Source organism: Mustelus asterias, unplaced genomic scaffold (assembly GCF_964213995.1).
Source record: "Mustelus asterias unplaced genomic scaffold, sMusAst1.hap1.1 HAP1_SCAFFOLD_938, whole genome shotgun sequence".
Lineage (NCBI taxonomy): Eukaryota > Metazoa > Chordata > Chondrichthyes > Carcharhiniformes > Triakidae > Mustelus > Mustelus asterias.
In genome coordinates this window covers 68,231-91,921 of record NW_027590884.1, presented here as the reverse complement: position 1 = coordinate 91,921, position 23,691 = coordinate 68,231, and the positions used below count along the sequence as shown (strand labels likewise).

General features: G+C 48.1%; 1 protein-coding gene across 1 annotated transcript in view; it reads left to right on the top strand.

Moving 5' to 3' along the window:
* stxbp4 (syntaxin binding protein 4) overlaps positions 1-23,691 on the top strand; it is a gene marked incomplete at its 5' end in the record, with an annotated part of 135,247 nt that overhangs the window by 55,440 nt on the left and 56,116 nt on the right. The window contains 3 exons of the mRNA XM_078205711.1: positions 13,859-14,035; positions 16,180-16,296; positions 18,248-18,297. Coding sequence (XP_078061837.1) covers positions 13,859-14,035; positions 16,180-16,296; positions 18,248-18,297 — 344 coding nt within the window. The remainder of the gene's footprint in view (positions 1-13,858; positions 14,036-16,179; positions 16,297-18,247; positions 18,298-23,691) is intronic.

Below are 23,691 nucleotides of genomic sequence, written 5' to 3'. Positions count from 1 at the left end.
ATCCCTCGATTGATAAAGGCCAGCACGCCATACGCCTTCTTAACCACCTCCTCCACCTGTGGGGCCGATTTTAGAGTCCTATGGACCCGGACCCCAAGGTCCTTCTGATCCTCTACAATACTAAGAGTCTTTCCCTTAATATTGTACTCCTTCATCCCATTTGACCTGCCAAAATGGACCACTACGCATTTATCTGGGTTGAAGTCCATCTGCCGCTTCTCCGCCCAGTCTTGCATCCTATCAATGTCCCTCTGTAACTCCTGACATCCCTCCAGACTATCCACAACCCCACCAACCTTCGTGTCGTCGGCAAACTTACCAACCCATCCCTCCACTTCCTCATCCAGGTCATTTATGAAAATGACAAACTGCAAGGGTCCCAGAACAGATCCCTGGGGCACACCACTGGTGACCGACCTCCATTTAGAAAAAGACCCATCTATACACACTCTCTGCCTCCTTTGGGCAAGCCACTTCTGGATCCACAGGGCAGCAGCACCTTGGATCCCATGCCCTCTCACTTTTTCGAGAAGCCTTGCATGGGGTACCTTATCGAACGCCTTGCTAAAATCCATATAAACCACATCTACCACTTTCCCTTCGTCAATGTGTTTAGTCACATTTTCGAAGAACTCCACCAGGCTCGTAAGGCACGATCTGCCTTTGACAAAATCGATTTATATCGATTGTAAACAGTTGAGGTCCGAGGACTGACCCCTGCGGCACCCCGCTCGTTACATTTCACCAACCAATGAAGAACCCAACTCTCTGCTTTCTGTCAGTCAGCCAATCCTCAATCCAATCCAGTACTCTACCCCCAATCCCCTGCGATCTCACCTTCTGGATCGGTCTTTTATGCATCACCTTGTCAAACGCCTTCTGGAAGCCCAGATACACCACAGCCACAGGTTCCCCACGATCCACCTTGCTGGTTATGCCCTCAAAGAACTCGAGCAAGTTTGTCAAGCATTACTTTCCCTTCATAAAACCATGCTGACAATGGTGGATTGACCTTTGTCTTTCCAAATGATCAATCATCTCCTCCTTAATGATTGATTCCAGCGACTTCTCCACCACCGAGGTCAAGCTAACCGCCCTATGGTTTCCTACTTTTTGTTTCTCTCCCTTTTTGAATAAGGGCATCACATTGGCGAGTTCCAATTAACCAGAATCCAAGGAATTTTGAAATATCACATAGCACGAAAGTCCAAGGTATCTGTTATGGCTCTTTGCTGTAGCCAAAGACTTTTTCCCAGGATACAAATGTCAATTACTAGAGGAAAAAGGATTGGTAAAAGGGGGAAAGTTTAAAGGAGATGTAAGAGGCAAGTTTTTTACACAGAGGGTGGTAAGTGCCTGGAATGCACTGCCAGAGGAAGTGGTAGAAGCAGATACAATACTGACGTTTAAGAGGCATCTTGACAGATACATGAATAGGCAGCGAATAGACGGATACGGACCATGTAAAGGGAAAAGGTCTTTAGTTTAGAATGGTGCCATGTGTCAGTGCAGGCTTGGTGGGCCAAAGAGCCTGTTCCTCTGCTGTACTGTACTTTGTTAATTAGTTGCCTTCTCTTGCTCTTTCTCGATAAGCTTGCACATTTTACCTTTTCAAGTGAAGGTTTAATATTCCAGTGTGTGAGAACTTATCTGTATTGGATTACATTTATCCTAATTTGGCCAAATATCCAGCATCGACTGCATCATCAGACTGCCTCGCAAAATTCCTGGGGCTATGGTGCATTGGTATAACAAATGGATACTCCAGCCATCGTTCTATACTGTTTAATATTATGATGCAATAAGGGTTAACAGAGCCAGGATGGTTCCTGGATAGACTACTGGGGGAGGAGGCTAAGTGATGCAAGGAGGATGGAGGAAGGGGATTTGTTAGGCACAGGATGTGGATAAGGCATGTGCTATGCATCCATCGTAGGTGGCCCTGTGGCACAGTGGTTAGCGCGGCTGCCTCACAGCGCCAGGGACCCAGGTTCGATTCCCGGCTTGGGCCACTGTCTATGTGATGTTTGCACATTCTCCCTGTGTCTGCGTGGGTTTCCTCCAGGTGCTCCGGTTTCCTCCCACAGTTCGAAAGACATGCTGGTTAGGTGCATTGGCCGTGCTAAATTCCCCCTCAGTGTACCCAAACAGGCGCCAGAGTGTGGCGACTAGGGGATTTTCACAGTAACTTCATTGCAGTGTTGATGTAAGCCGACATGTGATCCTAATAATGCGCACTTATTTTCTGGGAGTGTTTCAGTGAACGAGAGGGAACCTGGGTCTCTCTGCGGATATGTGTTTGAGATTGCTGGAATTTCAGTATGATAGTGGAGTATAAATCAGAAGGACATAATGATATTCCAATTGAGAGACATCCTGTCAAATCATCCTGGGCATTTTCAAAGGAAGATTGACAGATTTGAGGCGATTGTTACTGATGTACAGTAATAATACCACAGCTTGCTCATGTTGTCACGTTAGTGTAAAAACAGGCATCTCCCGTTGCTTTTATGTAGGGTGGATAATGTTTGCTTTTCACAACTAAGAAAGACTTGCATTACTGTAGCACCCTTCCTGACATCAGGATATCCCAACGCACTTTACAGCCAATAAATTACTTTGAAAGTGTAATCGTTGTTGTAATGTAGGAAACACAGCTGGCACGATAGCACAGTGGTTAGCACTGCTGCCTCACAGCGCCAGGGACCCGGGTTCGATTCCCGGCTTGGGTCACTGTCTGTGTGGAGTTTGCACATTCTCCCCGTGTCTGCATGGGTTTCCTTCGGGTGCTCCGGTTTCCTCCCACAGTCCAAAGATGTGCGGGTTAGGTGGATTGGCCATGCTAAATTGCCCCTCAGCGTCAGGGGGACTAGCTAAGGTAAATGCATGGGGTTGTGGGGATAGAACCTGGGTGGGATTGTGGTTGGTGCAGACTCGATGGCCTCCTTCTGCACTGTAGGATTCTATGATTCTGTGCACAGCAAGCTACGCAAACAGCAAGGTGAAAATGATGTAATAATCTGTGATAGTGATGTTGGTTGAGGAATAAATATAGGTCAGGACACTCGGGAGAACCCACCACTCTTCTTTGAAACAGAGGTTGTGGGATCTTTTACATCCACCGAAGGGGGGGGTGGGAGGGGGGGGGGGGGGTGCGGGGGCGGGGGGGGTGCGGGGGCGGGGGGGGTGCGGCTTCATCCTACACAGTCTTCGATGGGCTGGACAGGCTTTCTCCAGTGGAGGATGAGCAGTTCCCAGAGTTAGATCGAATCTACAGCACAAACAGTTCATTCAGCCCGACTAGCCAATCTTTATCCTCCCATCCCTCTCCATATCACCCTAACAACATTCTAACTGCTCTACTTAATGACGAGACTTTTTAAAGTCTTAACATGATTAATAGTTGTGTTGAAATTACTGAGGGACGGATTTGGCAAAAGGTGTTAACCATTGCGCTAAAAAAGAACGCAGGGTGTGTTGAATCAACCGGGACTAATTGAACCAAATATCCAAACTAGGAGCTGGGGGCTGAGGGTGGGAAAGTTTCCAGCAACAAATTGTGGCCGGAATTCTCCCATCCCACCCGTCTCTGGAAATTTAGCGGGCAGGTAGCAGAGAATGTGAAACCCCATTGACAGTCGGGTGGGAAATTCCAGCTTTTAGACCAGTGCGGCCGGAGGATTCCGCACTATATCTTTGATTTTTTTTTTCCTACAGCTTTTACACCAGATTTGAGACTCCGAATCAACACTGCTCAAAGCCTGTATAATTGGCTGAAATTTCCAGCCATTTGCACCTAGGGGATCTTCCTGTCCCGCTGATGGCGAACCCCTGCCACATGTTCCTCAGCATTGGCTCGAGGGTTAAAGTTAATTTATTAGTCACAAGTAAGGCTTACATTAACACTGCAATGAAGTTACTGTGAAATTCCGGTGCCTGTTTGGGTCAATGCGCCTAACCAGCACGTCTTTGAGAATGTGGGAGAAAACCGGAGCACCTGGAGGAAACCCATGCAGACACGGGGAGAACGTGCAGACTCTGCACGTGCACAGTGACCCAAGCCGGGAATTGAACCCGGGTCCCTGGCGCTGTGAAGCAGCAGTGCGAACCACTGTGCCACCGTGCCGCCCTCTCGCCACAGAGGCTGTCAGCCCTGCTGAGATTTTCCAGCATTTTCTGTTTGTGTTTCAGATTCCAGCATCCGCAGTAATTTGCTTTAATCTTGCTGATAGTTCCATGAGCACCGTTACTGAGACTCTCTCTTTTATTCCGGGTCCGTTTGTTTACTGAATTTAAATTGCCCCAGCTGCCGTGTTGGGATTTGAACTCGCGTCTGCTGATTATCAATCCAGCTCTCTGGATTACTATTTCAGGACCGTAACCACTCGACTGCTATCCCCAGTACAGTATCATTTGTATAATGCAGTCCAGCCTGCGCACGATCTTGTAGATAGTCCAAACTGCGTTCACGAAAGGCAGGAAAGGTGTCTTGCAGTGTGTTTATTGTGGCTGCTGATGTTTAATCTCTGTGTTGTGTGTGTGGTACTTGGGAATTCTGTGCTCTCAGTCAGTAGCTTCACTGCAAGAGAATGTTTTCAGGCATAAAACATCCCAGTTGTTGGCAGAGTAAACAGCCAGAACTGAATCCCTGCGGGGACAAGGCTGTTTTTTCATGTTCACATAACTGAAGCTTGTGAGTTGATAGTAAGACGAAGCAGATGTGAACTGGGAGGCTACGGGTAGCTCCCTATTAAAGAACTCCCAACCCATAGACGCTGTTTAGGAATAATTACAATCCCAAAAGAAACAACAATCTATAATCGGAGGTGTTACTGTTATTGATTGCAAGCGGGAAGAGGAGGTTTATTGTACCCCAGTCGGTCTCCAATACACCAGGAATGTAAAATGGAATTTCCTCTCATCAGAATAGCAGCAAGCGTGCGAGGCAGCTTCCTGTTGTTCCATCTTGACTTTCTGCTTTCTAGCCTTGGGGGTGGGGGGGGTGAGGGGGGTGGCGGGGGGGGGGGGGGAGCAGCTCTTGCGTCTGTTCAGAGAGAGCGCTATTGCGCTGTCTCCATGCCTGCTGCACGCCTCAATATCACTTCTGCTGCTGACCAAGGGGTAAACGGGGCAGTGACTTCACACAGACTGGCGCTGAGCACAGAAACAGGCCATTCGGCCCCACACAAGCCTCCTCTCACCTGACTTCATCTAACGTCATTAACAAAACCTTTTCTTTCTCCCTCCTGTCAGTCTCACATTCTCACCTCTTTCTGGGGAAAGAGGTTATGGGAGGATCGGGGGGGGCGGGGTGGGGGGGGGGGGGGGGGGGTGATTTAAAGTCCTCGTTTGAGGATTCTTCCAGCAAACTGTTCGTGCCGCACAGTTTGACCCGAATCCCTCGCTGATGCTGATCAGAAGCAGCCAGTGTTCCTGGAGAACGTAAACCCCATCGTGGCCACAAAACAGTCAATCCGTCAAATAAACCAGATTGCATTTGGCTTTCTCTCTCAACTGGAAAATATTCATTGTTGGGGGGGCGGGGGGGGGGGGGGGGGGGGGGGGGGGGGAGCAGGGGAGGGGTGGGGGGGGCAGGGGAGGGGTGTGCGGGGGCGGGGGGGTGGGGGGGGGGAAGGGGAGGGGTGTGCAGGGGAGGTGAGGAGGGAGAAATTGCTCACAATTATTATTTGAGTGTATCTTAAATATTTCATGTAAAACAAGAGAACTGCGACCGTACACGGCCCACGCTCATTAGTAATGGACTTCCAGCCAATTGCTCCATCTGTCAACTCACCCCACAAGGTCAGACCTGAACAGGAGTTGCTCCACCACAATCGCTGACTGCCTGCTCATCAAAATCTGTTATCCACACTCGCCATCAACCCTGTTCCGTTTTCCCCAAGCCGATAACATCAGCAGCTTAAGGGTCAGATGCACTGTTCCAGTGTCTCTCCAGTGCGATGTTCCAGCAGGTCTGCTGGTCTCCAGTGCAGTTTCCAGCTGGGCTGCTGGTCTCCAGTGCGGTGTCCAGCGGGGCTGATAGTCTCCAGTGCGGTGTTCCAGCGGGGCTGCTGGTCTCCAGTGCGATGTTCCAGCTGCTGGTTTCCAGTGCAGTGTCCCGCAGAGTTGTTGGTCTCCAGTGCAGTGTCCAGCGGGGCTGCTAGTCTCCAGTGTGGTGTTCCAGCTGCTGGTCTCCAGTGCGGTGATCCAGCTGGGCTGCTAGTCTCCAGTGCCGTGTTCCAGCGGAGCGGTCAGTCTCCAGTGCGGTGTTCCAACACGGCTGCTGGTCTCCAGTGTGGTGTTCCAGCTGGGCTGCTGGTTTCCAGTGTGGTGTTCCAGCAGGGCTGCTGGTCTCCAGTGCAGTGTTCCAGCAGGACTGCTGGTCTCCAGTACGGTGTTCCAGCGGAGTTGTCAGTCTCCAGTGCGGTGTTCCAGCACGGCTGCTGGTCTCCAGTGTGGTGTTCCAACTGGGCTGCTGGTTTCCAGTGCGGTGTTCCAGCAGGACTGCTGGTCTCCAGTGTGGTGTTCCAGCAGGGCTGCTGGTCTCCAGTGCGGTGTTCCAGCGGGGTTGCTGGTCTCCAGTGTGGTGTTCCAGCAGGGCTGCTGGTCTCCAGTGCGGTGTTCCAGCGGGGCTGCTGGTCTCCAGTGTGGTGTTCCAGCGGGACTGCTGGTCTCCAGTGCGGTATTCCAGCAGGGCTGCTCGTCTCCAGTGTGGTGTTCCAGCTGGGCTGCTGGTCTCCAGTGCGGTGTTCCAGCAGGGCTGCTGGTCTCCAGTGTGGTGTTCCAGCGGGGCTGCTGGTCTCCAGTGCGGTGTTCCAGCGGGGCTGCTGCTCTCTAGTGGTGAGATCCAGACTGGCGGAAGGATCAATATTGGAGTTCAGTCTGTGCTCCAGTTCCCTTCCCCTCGGTGTAACAACAGGAATCTGGAACATTTAGTGGACCTTCTCCACGCTTTCCACAAAACATGAGTCTTGTTTTCATCAGATGGCTTCCCACTGAAACCACACACCACAACATAGTTATTCTTGGAAATGAATGACTGTATGGTTACTGATGTGACCAGTACTTTACCATGGCAAATCTGGAATGTTTAGCGTTTCCAAAGAATAGGTCACAAGTAGAACATAGAACATAGAACATAGAACATAGAACATTACAGCGCAGAACAGGCCCTTCGGCCCACGATGTTGCACCGACCAGTTAAGAAAAAAAAAAAAACTGTGACCCTCCAACCTAAACCAATTTCTTTTCGTCCATGAACCTATCTACGGATCTCTTAAACGCCCCCAAACTAGGCGCATTTACAACTGATGCTGGCAGGGCATTCCAATCCCTCACCACCCTCTGGGTAAAGAACCTACCCCTGACATCGGTTCTATAACTACCCCCCCTCAATTTAAAGCCATGCCCCCTCGTGCTGGATTTCTCCATCAGAGGAAAAAGGCTATCACTATCCACCCTATCTAAACCTCTAATCATCTTATATGTTTCAATAAGATCCCCTCTTAGCCGCCGCCTTTCCAGCGAAAACAATCCCAAATCCCTCAGCCTCTCCTCATAGGATCTCCCCTCCATACCAGGCAACATCCTGGTAAACCTCCTCTGCACCCTCTCCAAAGCCTCCACATCCTTCCTGTAATGTGGGGACCAGAACTGCACACAGTACTCCAAGTGCGGCCGCACCAGAGTTGTGTACAGTTGCAACATAACGCTACGACTCCTAAATTCAATCCCCCTACCAATAAACGCCAAGACACCATATGCCTTCTTAACAACCTTATCTACTTGATTCCCAACTTTCAGGGATCTATGCACACATACACCTAGATCCCTCTGCTCCTCCACACTATTCAAAGTCCTCCCGTTAGCCCTATACTCAACACATCTGTTATTCCTACCAAAGTGAATTACCTCACACTTCTCCGCATTAAACTCCATCCGCCACCTCTCGGCCCAACTTTGCAACCTGTCTAAGTCTTCCTGCAAACTACGACACCCTTCCTCACTGTCTACCACACCACCGACTTTGGTGTCATCAGCAAATTTGCTAATCCACCCAACTATACCCTCATCCAGATCATTAATAAATATTACAAACAGCAGTGGCCCCAAAACAGATCCCTGAGGTACACCACTTGTAACCGCACTCCATGATGAATATTTACTATCAACCACCACCCTCTGTTTCCTATCCGCTAGCCAATTCCTGATCCAATTTCCTAGATCACCCCCAATCCCATACATCTGCATTTTCTGCAGAAGCCTACCATGGTGAACCTTATCAAACGCCTTACTAAAATCCATATATACCACGTCCACTGCCTTGCCCCCATCCACCTCCTTGGTCACTTTCTCAAAAAACTCAATAAGGTTAGTAAGGCACGACCTACCTGCCACAAAACCATGCTGACTATCACCTATCAATTCATTACTCTCCAAATAACTATAAATCCTATCCCTTATAATTTTTTCCAACATCTTGCCGACAACAGAAGTGAGACTCACCGGTCTATAATTCCCGGGGAAGTCTCTGTTCCCCTTCTTAAACAATGGGACAACATTCGCTAACCTCCAATCTTCTGGTACTATACCAGAGGCCAACGACGACCTGAAGATCAGAGCCAGAGGCTCTGCAATCACTTCTCTTGCCTCCCAGAGAATCCTTGGATAAATCCCATCCGGACCAGGGGATTTATCTATTTTCAGACCCTCCAGAATATCCTGCACATCCTCCTTATCAACTGTAATACTGTCTATTCTACTCCCCTGCAACCCAGTGTCCTCCTCAGCTATATTCATGTCCCCTTGCGTGAACACCGAAGAGAAATATTGGTTCAATGCTTCACCAATCTCCTCCGGTTCCACACATAACTTCCCTCTGCCATCTATAACTGGCCCTAAACTTGCCCTAACCAACCTTCTGTTCTTGACATACCTATAGAACGCCTTAGGATTCTCTTTAACCCTATCCGCCAAAGTTCCATGTAATCTCACACACCATGTGCTGCTGTGTCTTTATCAGCAATGAGGATTCACCACTGAGGCTGATGAGACTTCTATAAGAATCTGGAAGGGTTTTTTCCAGGAACGGTGTTTTATAATTAGCACCGAGGGAACTAAGCAATTGCAGGAGGGACTGATTCAGAAATGATACTCCTTAGTACTTACTGTTTTTACTCAGTATTTACTATCCTCAGTATTTACTATTGGAAAAAGCATGGATGTTCGGGAACTTAGAATCATAGAATCCTTACAGTGCAGAAGGAGACCATTCGGCCCATCAAGTCTGCACCAGCCACAATCCCACCCAGGTCCTATCCCCGTAGCCCCACATACTTGAGGACTTGGGGAAATAAATAGTGATGTCGTGAGGAGTGTACATATTAAAGAGTAGGAGGTGCTGGAAATCTTCAAGTGTATCCCAGGACATTGTGGGAGGCTAGGGAGGAAATTGCGGGTCCCCTAGCCGAGATATTTGAACCATCGATAGTCACAGGTGAGGTTCCTGAAGATTGGAGAGTGGCAAATGTTGTGCCTTTGTTTAAAAAGGGCTGCAGGGAAAAGCCTGGGAACTACAGGCCGGAGAGCCTCACATCTGTGGTGGGTAAATTGTTGGAAGGTATTTTGAGAGACAGGATCTACAGGCATTTAGAGACGCAAGGACTGATTAGGGACAGTCAGCATGGCTTTGTGAGTGGAAAATCATGTCTCACAAATTTGATTGATTTTTTTGAAGGGGTAACAAGAAGGTAGATGAGGGCAGTCCAGTTGATGTTGTTTACATGGACTTTAGCAAGGCCTTTGACAAGGTACCGCATGGCAGGTTGTTGCATAGGTTAAATCTCACGGGATCCAGGGTGAGGTAGCTAAATGGATACAAAATTGGCTCCTTGACAGAAGCTGGAGGGTGGTTGTGGAGGGTTGTTTTTCAAACTGGAGGCCTGTGACCAGCGGTGTGCCTCAGGGGTCAGTGCTGGGCCGACTGTTATTTGTCATTTATATTAATGATTTGGATGAGAATATAGGAGGCATGGTTAGTAAGTTTGCAGATGACACCGACATTGGTGGCATGGTGGACAGTGAGGAAGGTTATCTCAAATTGCAGCGGGATCTTGATCAATTGGGCCAGTGGGCTGACGAATGGCAGATGGAGTTTAATTTAGATAAATGTGAAGTGATGCATTTTGGTATATTGAACCAGGGCAGGACTTTCTCGGTTAATGGTAGGACATTGGGGAGAGTTACAGAACAAAGAGATCGAGGGGTACGGGTTCATAGCTCCTTGAAAATGGAGTCACAGATGGACAGAGTGGTGAAGAAGGCATTCAGCATGCTTGGTTTCATTGGTCAGAACATTGAATACAGGAGTTGGGACATCTTGTTGAAGTTGGACAGGACATTGGTAAAGCCACATTTGGAATACTGTGTGCAATTGTGGCCATTCTAATATAGTAAGGATATTATTAAACTAGAAAGAGTGCAGTAAAGATTTACAAGGATGCTCCCGGGACTTGATGGTTTGAGTTATAAGGAGAGGCTGGATAGACTGGGACTTTTCTCTCTGGAGCGTAGAAGGCTGAGGGATGATCTTATAGAGGTCTATAAAATAATGAGGGGCACAGATTAGCTAGACAGTCAATATCTTTTCCCAAAGGTAGGGGAGTCTAAAACTAGAGGGCATAGGTTTAAGGTGAGAGGGAAGAGATACAAAAGTGTCCAGAGGGGCAATTTTTTCACACAGAGGGTGGTGAGTATCTGGAACAAGCTGCCAGAGATAGTCGTAGAGGTGGGTACAATTTTGTATTTTAAGAAGCTTTTAGACAGTTGCATGGGTAAGATGGGTATAGAGGGATATGGGCCAAATGTGGGCAATTGGAACTAGCTGAGGGGTTTAAAAAAAGGCGGCATAGACAAGTTGGGCCGAAGGGCCTGTTTCCATGCTGTAAACCTCTCTGACTCTCTGACATTCCCCCTCCCTGTCTCTTCAAAGCCGTGCAGCAAGATCTCTTTACTCTTGTACTCCTAACCATTGGAATAATGACCAAGGTACCATTCTTTATAGAAACCCTACAGTGCAGAAGGAGGCCATTCGGCCCATCGAGTCTGCACCGACCACAATCCCACCCAGGCCCTACCCCCACATATTTACCCGCTAATCCCTCTAACCTACGCATCCCAGGACTCTAAGGGGCAATCTTTAACCTGGCCAATCAACCTAACCCGCACATCTTTGGACTGGTCGAAATTCTCTTTCCTAATTACTTGCCGTACCGATATGTTAACTTTTTATGCTTCTCATACAAGGACATGCAAATCCTTTTGAACACCAACATTTAAAGTTAATTTAATTAGAGTCACAAGTAGGCTTACATTAACACTGCAATGAAGTTGCTGTGAAAATCCCCTAGTCGCCACACTCTGGCGGCTGTTTGGGTACACTGAGGAGAATTTAGCACGGTCAATGCACCTAACCAGCACGTCTTTCGGACTGTGGGAGGAAACCAGAGCATCCAGAGGAAACCCCCGCAGACACGAGGAGAACGTGCAAACTCGACACAGACAGTGACCCAAGCCAGGAATCGAATCCCGGTCCCTGGCGCTGTGAGGCAGAAGTGCTAACCACTGTGCCACCGTGCCACCCACAGCTGCAGGGTCAGCAGGAGACCCACACCCCGGGCGGGATTTTCCGACCCCGTCAGTGGCGGGTACATCACGGGAAGGATGGAAACACTTGGGGAAAAGTCTTTGGCCGCTCTCCAGATGCCAACCACTGACCAGGACGAGAAATCCCACCCTGCCTCTTCCTGGGAAACCTCACCAAATCACATGCCAGTTAAGCAGTGGCAAGGCCTTACTCGGGAATCAGGTCCCCAGAGTTGGAAATCTCTCCTACCAATCAGAGGCCAGCACTTCCTGTGCTCAGCAGCGCCCCTGGGAGGGCAGTGTCTGCTGCTGGAAGTGCAGGCACCAGCATCGCAGAGCTACCCAGGCCCTCGAGTAAACAACGTGGGGGTGTGGCTGGGGGTTATGGGAAGAGGGCTATGGAGGGTGGTTGTCAATGGCCCCCATTCCCAGTCAGTCAGCGTCCAGTCACTTGCTGATTGAGAGCCCGCACTGTTTTATCTGTCCCGTGCACCCTGCATATCGATAGGCCCATCTGCAGTTGGGTTGATACCAGCTGTGGCAGCAAAATGAAGCCTCGAAGTGGTCATTAATTGGCCATTTAAAGACCTCAACTGGAGCAGAGTGGGAAGGTTGACCATGGGCCTTGCTGCCCAGATCTTTAATTCTGGTGCAGGGAGGGGGTCGGGTGGAGGGAGTGGAGTTCCGGTTCGCCCCTGCATCCTGCCAACGTAAATACCCTTCCCATCTACAAGCTCACCACCAGCAATAGCAGATGATTCACTCTGTGTGTTCTCCTCACAGCTCACATTTCAACTAGCTTTGTATCATCAGCAAACCTGGATACATCCCAATTCATCTTCGTCATTAATATAACTGAGGAGCCATCACTGAGCAGTGTGACACTCCACTAGTCTCAGGCTGATCATGTCCTGTTTACTCCTAATCTGTGTTATCTGTTCTTTCACTAATCCTCTATACATGCGAGTTTTCTGTGCGTAGACATGTACACGTGCACATACACACGTGCACATGCACACACACACACACATGTGCACGTTTACAGACACACATACTGACACTAACCTCAATGTTAACCTCTGTGATAAAAGTGCAAGGACCCAAATCGCTCTGAATATCAACATTTATTTGGGTCTCAGATTCGTTGGAGTTTGAGAATTCTTGTACATGGAGCACAGAAAGTCAACATGTGGATACAGCAAGTGAAAATTCTGTCCGCCTTTATTGAAAGGGGTTGGATTATCAGATTGTTTAAGCGTGGATTCAATAATATTTGATTTCTGTTTTTGATTTGATTTATTATTGTCACGTATTGGGATGCAGTGAAAATTATTGTTTCTTGCACGCTATACAGACAAAGCATACCATTCATAGAGAAGGAAATGAGAGAGTGCAGAATGTAGTGTTACAGTCATAGCTAGGATGTAGAGAAAGATCAACTTAATGCGAGGTAGGTCCATTCAAAAGTCTGACAGCAGCAGGGAAGAAGCTGTTCTTGAGTCGGTTGGTACGTGACCTCAGACTTTTGTATCTTTTTCCCAACGGAAGAAGGTGAAAGAGAGAATGTCCGGGGTGCGTTGGGTCCTTAATTATGCTGGCTGTTTTTCAGAGGCAGCAGGAAGTGGAGACAGAGTCAATGGGTGGGAGGCTGGTTTGCGTGATGGATTGGGCTACATTCACGACCTTTTGTAGTTTCTTGCGGTCTTGGGCAGAGCAGGAGCCATACCAAGCTGTGATACAGCCAGTGCTAACGTGTGTGTGTGTGTGTAGTGCGTGTGTGTACATGTGTGTGTGTATATGTGCGTGTGTGTGTACGTGTGTATGTATATGTGTGTATGTATGTATATGTGTGAGTGCGCATATGTGTGTGTGTGTATATTTATGTGTGTATATTTATGTGTGTATATTTATGTGTGTATATGCGTGTGTATATTTATGTGTGTATATGTGTGTGTATATTTATGTGTGTGTATATGTGTGTGTATATTTATGTGTGTGTATATTTATGTGTGTATATGCGTGTGTATATTTATGTGTGTATATGTGTGTGTATATTTATGTGTGTGTATATGTGTGTGTATATTTATGTGTGTATATGTGTGTGTATATTTATGTGTGTATATGTGTGTGTATATGTGCACGCGTGTGCTTGTTCCATGTCGATTGCCACCGGCTCTCTCAGTTTGTGTCCAACTTTTCTCTTCCTTTTTCCCAGGAAGCTAAAAGTGCTGTTGAAGAGTGCCGTGCGCTGCGGAGCAGAATCCACCTCGCTGAGGCAGCACAGCGACAGGCACAGGGCATGGAGATGGACTATGAGGAGGTAGTGCGGCTGCTGGAGGCTGAGATTACGGAGCTCAAAGCACAGCTAGCGGATCAGCAGGGGCAGAGCAAGGCAAGACTCAGTGACATCCCTCGTTACCGTGGTAACACAGTGGTCATCATGCCATGTTGTGTATATGTTAAGTGCTCACCCATCGCAGCAAAGTAGGTCAGAGCCTGTCAGACTATTACACAGCTATTCAGAGGAATTCAAGCAAGAGACTCAATGTGACGGCTCCATCACTTGAGTGAGCTATTAACACAAGGGCAAGTGAGCTGTGCAGCAGCCTAACTGGGTCATTCCCGATTCAGCTTTCCAAACTAATCACAAACGCTTTTGTCGCATTTTTTCCTGCCATTTAAAGGAGTGTTGGAGCCCTTGTGATCTCCTCGCATTGGGGGCCCTCATGGGTCAATGTGATAGTCTCTCAAATCCGTGTTCTCCATAATTTGCAATCCACGGACACCAAACAATCTTGTTTCATTGATTTCCCTGCGGGTGTCAGCGTCACAGACCCGTGTTCGCTCCACGTCATTCCCCGGGGCACACGCAAGAGGTTGGTCCGCGGTCCTGAATTCCAGCTGCACACCTGCTATTGGCATCTGGAATTCTGAAGCAGATGACTGGTGCACGGGGTGGGTAAGATTCAAACAGGCTGGCGTGAGACTGGAGTCACGTATCGGCCCAGACCAGGTATGGGCGGCAGGATCCCTTCCCTGAAGGGCATAAGCTCATAAGATATAGGAGTAGAATTAGGCCATTCGGCCCATCGAGTCCGCTCCGCCATTCGATCATGACTGATAAGCTCCTCGTCCCCCATTTTCCTGCCTTCTCCCCATAACCCTGCAACCCATTACCAATTAAAAATCTCTCCAACTCCTCCTTAAATTTACTCACTGTCCCAGCATCCACCGCACTTTGGGGTCGCGAATACCACAGATTCGAGGGTACCAGTGACCCTGTTGGGTTTTAGGCAGACGGGTCCCTTTTCACTGAAGTCCGTTTCTCCGGGATTTTTTGAGGGTCGGCATTGCCTCCTCGTTCTGTCTCCCAGCGCAGGCTGCCAACATGATGGGAGTGCCAGGTGGGCATTCCAGCGACAAAGTCAGGATATTTTGTCGCTAGGTTTTAATGGCCGGGTTATCAAAAAGCAAAGCCTTAAATCCGTGCCTGATTATGCAATCAACTGCTCCTTCCAAGGAGTTTTTACACTGGAAGTCAGAGCGACATCAGTGTAAAGTTGACTCTCGTTCCACTTGTGGCGATTGCCATTGATGCTGAGTGGCTGATGGCGGTGTGAAGGCGCGCACACACACACACACACACATAGATACTATAGAAAGGATGCTACCGGGACTTGATGGTTTGACTTATAAGGAGAGGCTGGGTGGACTGGGACTTTTTTCCCCGAAGCATTAGAGGCTTAGGGGTGATCTCATAGAGGTCTATAAAATAATGAGGGGTATAGATCAGCTAGATAGTCAATACCTTTTCCCAAAGGTAAGGTAAAACTAGATGGCATAGGTTTAAGGTGAAAGGGGAGAGATACAAAAGAGTCCAGAGGAGCAATATTTTCACTCAGAGGGTGGTGAGTGTCTGGAACAAGCTGCCAGAGGCAGTAGTAGAGGTGGGTACAATTTTAAAAGCATTTAGACAGTTACATGGGTAAGATGGGGCCAAACGTGGGCAATTGGGACTAGCTTAGTGGTTCAAAAAAAGGGTGCCATGGACAAGTTGGGCTGAAGGGCCTGTTTCCAAGCTGTAAACCTCTAAGACTCTATGACATGTTCCGCTGTGATGGTGGGAAGCTGCTACAAAGTTCTACACAACACTTCTGGGTTAGATGGCGCAGAAAGGAGAAGCAGTTTCTAGAAACTGTTTCTGAATGAATTTCATTCAATCATGATTTTGCCATTTTATCCCCATCACCCTCCCCTCCCCCTCACCCCCCTCCCTTCCCCCACCCCCTCTCCCCACCTCCACCCCATCTCCACCCCCCCTCCAAGGTACCAACATTCACTGGTTGGGTTTGGACATGGAGAGTGGTTATTTGGTGGGTTGTTGGAGCCCAGCAAGGGGTTCGTGCTTTCAGGAACAGAGATTTCCAAACGGAGGTCACACACACGGGCTTTGACACGTGGGTTTTACAGGCGTATAGGAAACAATAGCTGTAACAGTGTTGACGGTGATGGTTTTAACAGGTGCCCTTTCTACAGGATGACACCCAGGACCTGAGGAAGAGAATTGCTGTCCTCGATTGTCAGTTACGGAAGTCCGAGATTGCGAGGAAAACCTTTGAGGTGTCCACTGAAAAGCTTCTGCAGTTTGTGGAGGTACAGCACATAGATAAAAAACTGGGATATCCCTATAGACAAACCAGGGATATCATTATGATATCATTATGTACAGACCAGGAATCTCCTTACATATATTGTGATATTGTTCTAGACAGATATAATTATGTCCTTATTTACAGACCAAGGAAAATGCCAGCCAATTTACATTGGAACTGCCCAGTGTGTCCATGCATTTTCAGGACGCGTGCATCTCATTCACCATCGAGGCCCTTTTATTTTTAAAAACTTGTGTCATTTTCTCATATTTTGTTCCAACTTTTTCAAAATTGTCCTCTTCCAGTCCCTTCCCTGGCCCCTGCGTGGTGCCTCCACCCCCCTCTTCCACGCCCACCCCCAACTCTTCACTGCCCCAGACTGCTCCTTCCCTGGCTCCTCCTCGATAACCCCCCCCCCCTTCCAGCGTCCTGCCTGGCCCCTCACTGGGCCGTACCTTTCAGTCCCGGAGCCTTTATCACTCAGTTTTCAGGTAAAATGTTTTCTATTCATTTAATTTGTAAAAGTGGTTCCATTGGTGATGTTTGAGGGGAAGCTGGAGAAGCACACAAGGGAGAGAAGAATGCGGAGAAACCTCCTCCATTCGCTGCTTGCTGAATTTGCTGTTTTAGTTATTTTTTTGCTGGGTGAAATCTGCTTGATTTTTGGCAGGCCTGGAGTTGTGAATAAATTTCTACCTCACTCTGTGGTATTGCTGGAATCACGTATCCAATCCTGGACCTTAGAGAGTGCGGGAAAGGTTTGGAGAATGATTCCCGGGATAAGGGAAGTCCGTTATGTGGGCAGATTGAAGAAACTGGGGCTCTCCCTTGGAGAAGAGGAGGTTGAGAGAAGATTTGATGGAGGTATTCGAATTCCTGAGGGGTGTGGAGGGGGCAGATAGAATCTGCTCACATTGGCAGAAGGCTCGACCATAAGACCATAAGATACAGGAGCAGAATTAGGCCATTCGGCCCATCGAGACGATTCCGCTATTCAATCATGGCTGATATGATTCCCCTGCCTTCTCCCTGTAACCCTTCATCCTCTTATTGATCAAGAACCTATCTAGGGTGGCATGGTGGCACAGTGGTTAGCACTGCTGCCTCACAGCGCCAGGGACCCGGGTTCAATTCCAGCCTCGGGTCACTGTCTGTGTGGCGTTTGCACGTTCTCCCCATGTCTGCGTGTGTTTCCTCCGGGTGCTCCGGTTTCCTCCCGCAGTCCAAAGATGTGCAGGTTAGGTTGATTGGCCATGCTAAATTGCCCCGCAGTGTCCCAAGATGTGTCGGTTAGAAGGATTAGCGGGGTAAATGTGTGGGGTTAGGTTCTGGGGTGGGATTGTTGTCGATGCAGATTTGATGGGCCGAATGGCCTCCTTCTGCACTGTAGGGATTCTTGATTCTACACCTGTCTTAAAGACACTCAGTGATCTAGCCTCCACAGCCCTCTGTGGTAATGAGTTCCACAGATTAAAGAACCAGAGGACACTGTTTTAAGGTGATTGGCACATGAAGCAACAGTGACGCAGGAGAAATCTCTTGATGAGGTGAGTGGTTCGGATCTGGAATGTGCTGCCTGAGAGTGTGGTGGAGGCAGATTCAATTGTGACTTTCAAACGGGGATTGGATAAACGCATCAAGAGAAATAAGCATTGCAGGACAACGGGGAGAGGTTGGGCAAGTGAGACTAGCTGAGTTGCTCTTGTAGAGAGCTAGCACAGACAGGATGGGCCGACTGGCCTCCTCTGCGATTCAAAGGAAGGATGTGTTGATAAGATGGAGTCGGGTGGTTGGGGGAGGCTCCTACACACCAGAAACACACTGACGGGAAATAGGCTGCATATTTCAATGCTGGGAATCCTGTATTACTCAATGTGACATTGTACCGTTGTAGTTCGCTGTCAGACTATCCGAATGCTGATCGGAACATATGTCTCTGTATTTATCTCCAGGTGGTGCATGAGGTTTTCACTGAGTCTCCAGCTGCTTTAACTAACGTCAGGTATGTGAACATAATAACATGACCAAAGGTAACCAACCGTGTATTAAAATGGGAACGTGGCCAGCACTTTGATAATCCAGGAGGAGGGATGAGTGAAAATCCAGATCTAGACCATTAAGGAGTGAGGAAGGAGAGATGGGCCGGGTTCAGAATCATTGTGGTCCTGGCTTCCAGTCCTTCTCCTTGTTGGCACAGGTTGTCACTTTGAAGATTTGTCTCGAAAGAAATGAGAGAGAGATGTGGGCTGAAGTGGTTCAGTTTGCATTAGCGCTTCTATCAAAACCACAGCCAGAGAAATCTCGTACAAACTCATTAATGTGCCTGTTACTAATATCACGCAGTGCAAATCCCACTTAATGATTGCAGACAGAAATAACATGACACACGATATGCTCAGGAACTAAATTACTTTATGATTTTTATTTTACGTTGAAACAAAAAGCTCTCTGAGTAGGTGATGTACTGTGCGTTTTCTGTGACTGTGTCAGCTGTAGTTCAGTGGCTAACAATCTCACCTCTGCAGCAGGAGGCTCCGGCTACAAGCTCCTGACCAGGGACTTGAGCACATTGTCCAGCCTGACACCCCAGTACAGTACCGAGGGACAGCTGCACAGTCAGAGGTGCCATCTTTCTATTGCGGCATTAAATCAGGGTCCTCCCAAATGAATGTGAAAGAACCCCAAGGCTCTGGATAAAGAGCAGGAAAGGTCGCCCCAGTGTCCTCACCAATATTTATCCCTCAACTAACATTACTCAAGCTGAAGATAAAAGCAGAATACTGCGGATGCACTGTATGATTCTATGACCTTCCTTACATTACATGGAGACGCCGGCGTTGGACTGGGGTGGGCACAGTAAGAAGTCTCACAAGACCAGGTTAAAGTCCAGCAGGTTTATTTGGAATCACGAGCTTTCGGAGCACTGCTCCTTCGTCAGGTGAGTGGAGAGTTGGGTTTCACAAAGACAGCATATATAGACAAAGACTCAATTCCAAGATAATGGTTGGAATGCAAGTCTTTACCATTATCTTGTAAATTGAGTCTATGTCTATATATGCCATGTTTGTGAACACAATCCTCCACTCACCTGATGAAGGAGCAGCGCTCTGAAAGCTTGTGCTACCAAATAAACATGTTGGCCTTTAACCTGGTGTTGTGAGGCTTCTTTCTGTGCCCTACATTACAACAGTGGCTATCCTTCAAAAGTAGTTGATTGACTGTGAAGTGCATTGGGACGTCCTGAGGTGGTGAAAGGGGCTAAACTTGTTTAATGTGTACCCCTTGACTTGTTGTATTTCCTCTCAGTCAAATCTTAACCACCAATTTCAGTGTGTAATATCCAGGAACCTGTTCCCTGCCTCTTGTGTCAGCTGAGTACCTTACAGATTGAGTGGTAAAAGCAGCACAGACCAAAGGCACCAGGTTCGAGCACAGGTCTGTGCTGAATCAGATGATTTAATTTAGCCTGTGTCCTGGGATAGGGAGAAGATCAGGCTGGGATTCCTGCTCATGGATACTATCTAACAACTGTCCATTGGAATGTCTGTCTGATGACCTCCCTTTGTTGCATAGTGTCCTTACGCTCATTGCTAAACTGAGACACGAAGAATGACTGTGGGCGGAAGTTTTCTGTTCTACCCGCCACGGGAATCGTAGCAGGTGAGACATGGACCATGCAAAGGTCTGCTGACCTTGGGCGGGATTTTCCAGCTTTGGGGGGAGCGCGGCTGGAAAATCCCGCCCTATGTGGGCAAGATGTCCAATGCCTCTGACATCCCTGCAATGGACGCTGGAAAAGAAAGTTAGAAAACTGGGGAGAATGGGAATGCACAACAACTGATGTATCCTTCTGGGAAATCTTGAACATCTTGTTAATTAGTGTTCCAAGTTAAACCGCTGTCGATCCTCTAATTGAATTGTATACTATGACAGCATGCTAAATGACCTATTTTTTTTCATCTGGGATTCCAGATTTGTTTGAATTGACAATGCTGTACATTAACACAATCAGATCAACCAGTGTTAGGGTAAGGGGCAGGAAATTCAGAGGGGATTTGAGAAAACATTTTTTCACTCGGAGGGTGGTGGGAATCTGGAATGCGCTGCCTGGGAAGGTAGTGGAGGCTGGAAACCTTACAACCATTAAAAAAAATATTTGGATGAGCACTTGAAATATCAGAACATTCAAGGATATGGGACAAGTGGGGCAGTATGGTGGCACATGAGGTTAGCACTGCTGCCTCATAGCGCCAGGGACCCAGGTTCAATTCCCAGCTCAGGTCACTGTCTGTGTGGAGTCTGCACCTTGTCCCCATGTCTGCGTGGGTTTCCTCCGGGTGCTCCAATTTCTTCCCACACTCCAAAGATGTGCAACTTGGGTGGATTGGACATGTTAAATTGCCCCTTAGTGTCAAGGGGACTAGCTCGGGTAAATGTCTGAGGTTATGGGATTATAGGGATATGGCCTTGGTGGGATTGCTGTCAGTGCAGATTCAATGGGCCGAATGGCCTCCTTTTGCACTGTAGGGATTCTAAGTGCAGGACAATGGGATTAGCGTGCCTGCAGTGATAGTTATTGCCAGTGCAGACTCAATGGGCTGAATGACTCTGTGACTCTATGGTCGGAATGTTATGGCCCTTCGCGCCAGTGGGATTTCCCCGTCCTGCTGCAGTGAATGGAGATTTTGCCGTCTCTGACCTCGCTGCAGTGGGAGTGTGGCGTGAACAGCCGGTAAGATCACGCCCAATGACCCTATTGTAACTTTAAAGAAGAAACCTCCCCTATTGAGTTGCTTCTTGTACTGGAGGGCCCTGCCGTTCTCCCTTGTTACTCTGCCACTTTGAGGCTGTCTGGTGGATTTGGGGTGCAGTTTCTGTATTAGTGAACTGAAGCTGGTCACTCCAACCTGCCGTGCACAGAGACAAGTGCTGATGTCCTATCATTCTGATTATAAATCATTCATTCACACAGGGGAGTGGGAACTTATTGAGTTCCATCAGATTAACATTTTATATTGAATGTTTAATGAGCTCCTCGACAAACAGCTATTTTGAGCTGGCGATTGAGAATGCCGGTCTGACTGTGTGTGTCCAGCTGTCTCACAGGTATGATTGCTTGTGTATAAGGTGGCTCCTTAGGCTGGCTGGAGGATAGACAGATCACTGCTCGAGTCTGTCTCTGCTCTTTATTCTAGAATTCTATACTTGAAAAAGAGGTGTTGCATTTTGCTACACCTTTCTTCACTTCAGGATGTCCGAAAGTTCTTTACAGTCAATGAAGTATTTTAGAAGTGCATTTACTGTTTAGTTTATTTATTAGTGTCATAACTTCATTAACACTGCAATGAAGTTACTGTGAAAATCCCCGAGTCGCCACACTCCGGTGCCTGTTTGGGTACACTGAGGGAGAAATTAGCACGGCCAATGCACCTAACCAGCACATCTTTCAGACTGTGGGAGGAAACCGGAGCACTCGGAGGAAACCCACGCAGACACGGGGAGAACGTGCAGACTCCGCACAGACAGTGACCCAAGCCGGGAATCGAGCCCAGGTGCCTGGCGCTGTGAGGCAGCAGTGCTAACCACTGTGCCACTGTAGGAAACATGGCAGCCAATTTGGACAGATCAAGCTCCCACAAACAGCACTGTGATAATGGCTAGATAATCTGATTTTAATTATATTTGTTGAGGGATAAATATTGGCTCTGGGACACTGAGGATACCTTCCCTGCTTATTTTTAAAACCGTAGCCTTTGGATCTTTGATATCCATTTAAGAGGAAGTCAGAGTCTTCTCCTCCAAAACAGGACACCTCTGACAGTGCAGCACTCCCTCAGTATGACACTGCCTCTGATGTACAGAGTTCCCGAGTTTCATAACCTGTTGAGTGAAGAAATTTCTCCTCACCTTGAGCAAGAGGTCAGCGAGAGCATGCCCTCCACCCTGGTTCATCAACTTTGGATGAACCTGTATCTGGGGTCACCATCACTGATGTCAGAGAGGCTTTCTCAAAGGTCAAGCCACGGAAAGCGACGGGCCCGGATGGGGTACCCAGACGAGCATTCAAATCCTGTGCAGACCAGCTGGCGGGGGTATTCACAGACATCTTCAACCTCTCTTTAGAAACAATCTGAGGTCTCTATCTGCTTCAAGAAGACGACCAACATCCAGGTATCTAAGAAAAATCAAGCAGTGTGCCTTAATGACTATCGTCCAGTGGCTCTGACATCCATAATTATGAAGTGCTTCGAAAGGTTAGTCATGGCACGAATCAATTCCAGCCTCCCAGACTACCTGGATCCACTACAGTTTGCCAACCGCCGCAACAGGTCCACAGCAGACGCCATCTCCCTCATCCTGCACTCAACCCTGGAACACCTAGATAACAAGGACACCTATATCAGGCTCCTATTTATTGACTACAGCTCAGCCTCAACACCATTATTCCTACGAAACTCATCTCCAAACTCCGTGGCCTGGTCCTCAGCTCCTCCCTCTACAACGGGATCCTGAACTTCCTAACTCACAGACCACAATCAATAAGGATAGGCAACAACACCTCCTCCACGATCATCCTCAACACCAGTGCCCCACAAGGCTGTGTTCTCAGCCCCCTACTATACTCCTTATACACCTATGACTGTGTGGCCAAATTCCCCATCAACTCGATTTTCAAGTTTGCTGATGACACCACCGTAGTGGGTCAGATCTCAAACAATGATGAGACAGAGTACAGGAATGAGATAGAAAATCTGGTGAACTGGTGCAGCAACAATAATCTCTCCCTCAATGTCAACAAAACAAAGGAGATTGTCATCGACTTCAGGAAGCGTAAAGGAGGACATGCCCCTGTCTACATCAGCGGGGACAAAGTAGAAAGGGTCGAGAGCTTCAAGTTTTTAGGTGTCCAGATCACCAACAACCTGTCCTGGTCCCCCCATGCCGACACTATAGTTAAGAAAGCCCTCCAACGCCGCTACTTTCTCAGAAGACTACGAAAGTTTGGCATGTCAGCTACGACTCTCACCAACTTTTACAGATGCAGCATAGAAAGCATTCTTTCTGGTTGTATCACAGCTTGGTATGGCTCCTGCTCTGCCCAAGACTGCAAGAAACTACAAAAGGCCGTGAATGTAGCCCAATCCATCACGCAAACCAGCCTCCCATCTATTGATTCTGTCTAAACTTCCTGCTGCCTTGGCAAAGCAGCCGGCATAATTAAGGACCCCCACACACCCCGGACATTCTCTCTTCCACCTTCTTCCATCAGGAAAAAGATGCAAAAGTCTGAGGTCACGTACCAACCGACTCAAGAACAGGTTATTCCCTGCTGCTGTCAGACTTTTGAATGGACCTACCTTGCATTAAGTTGATCTTTCTCTATACCCTAGCTATG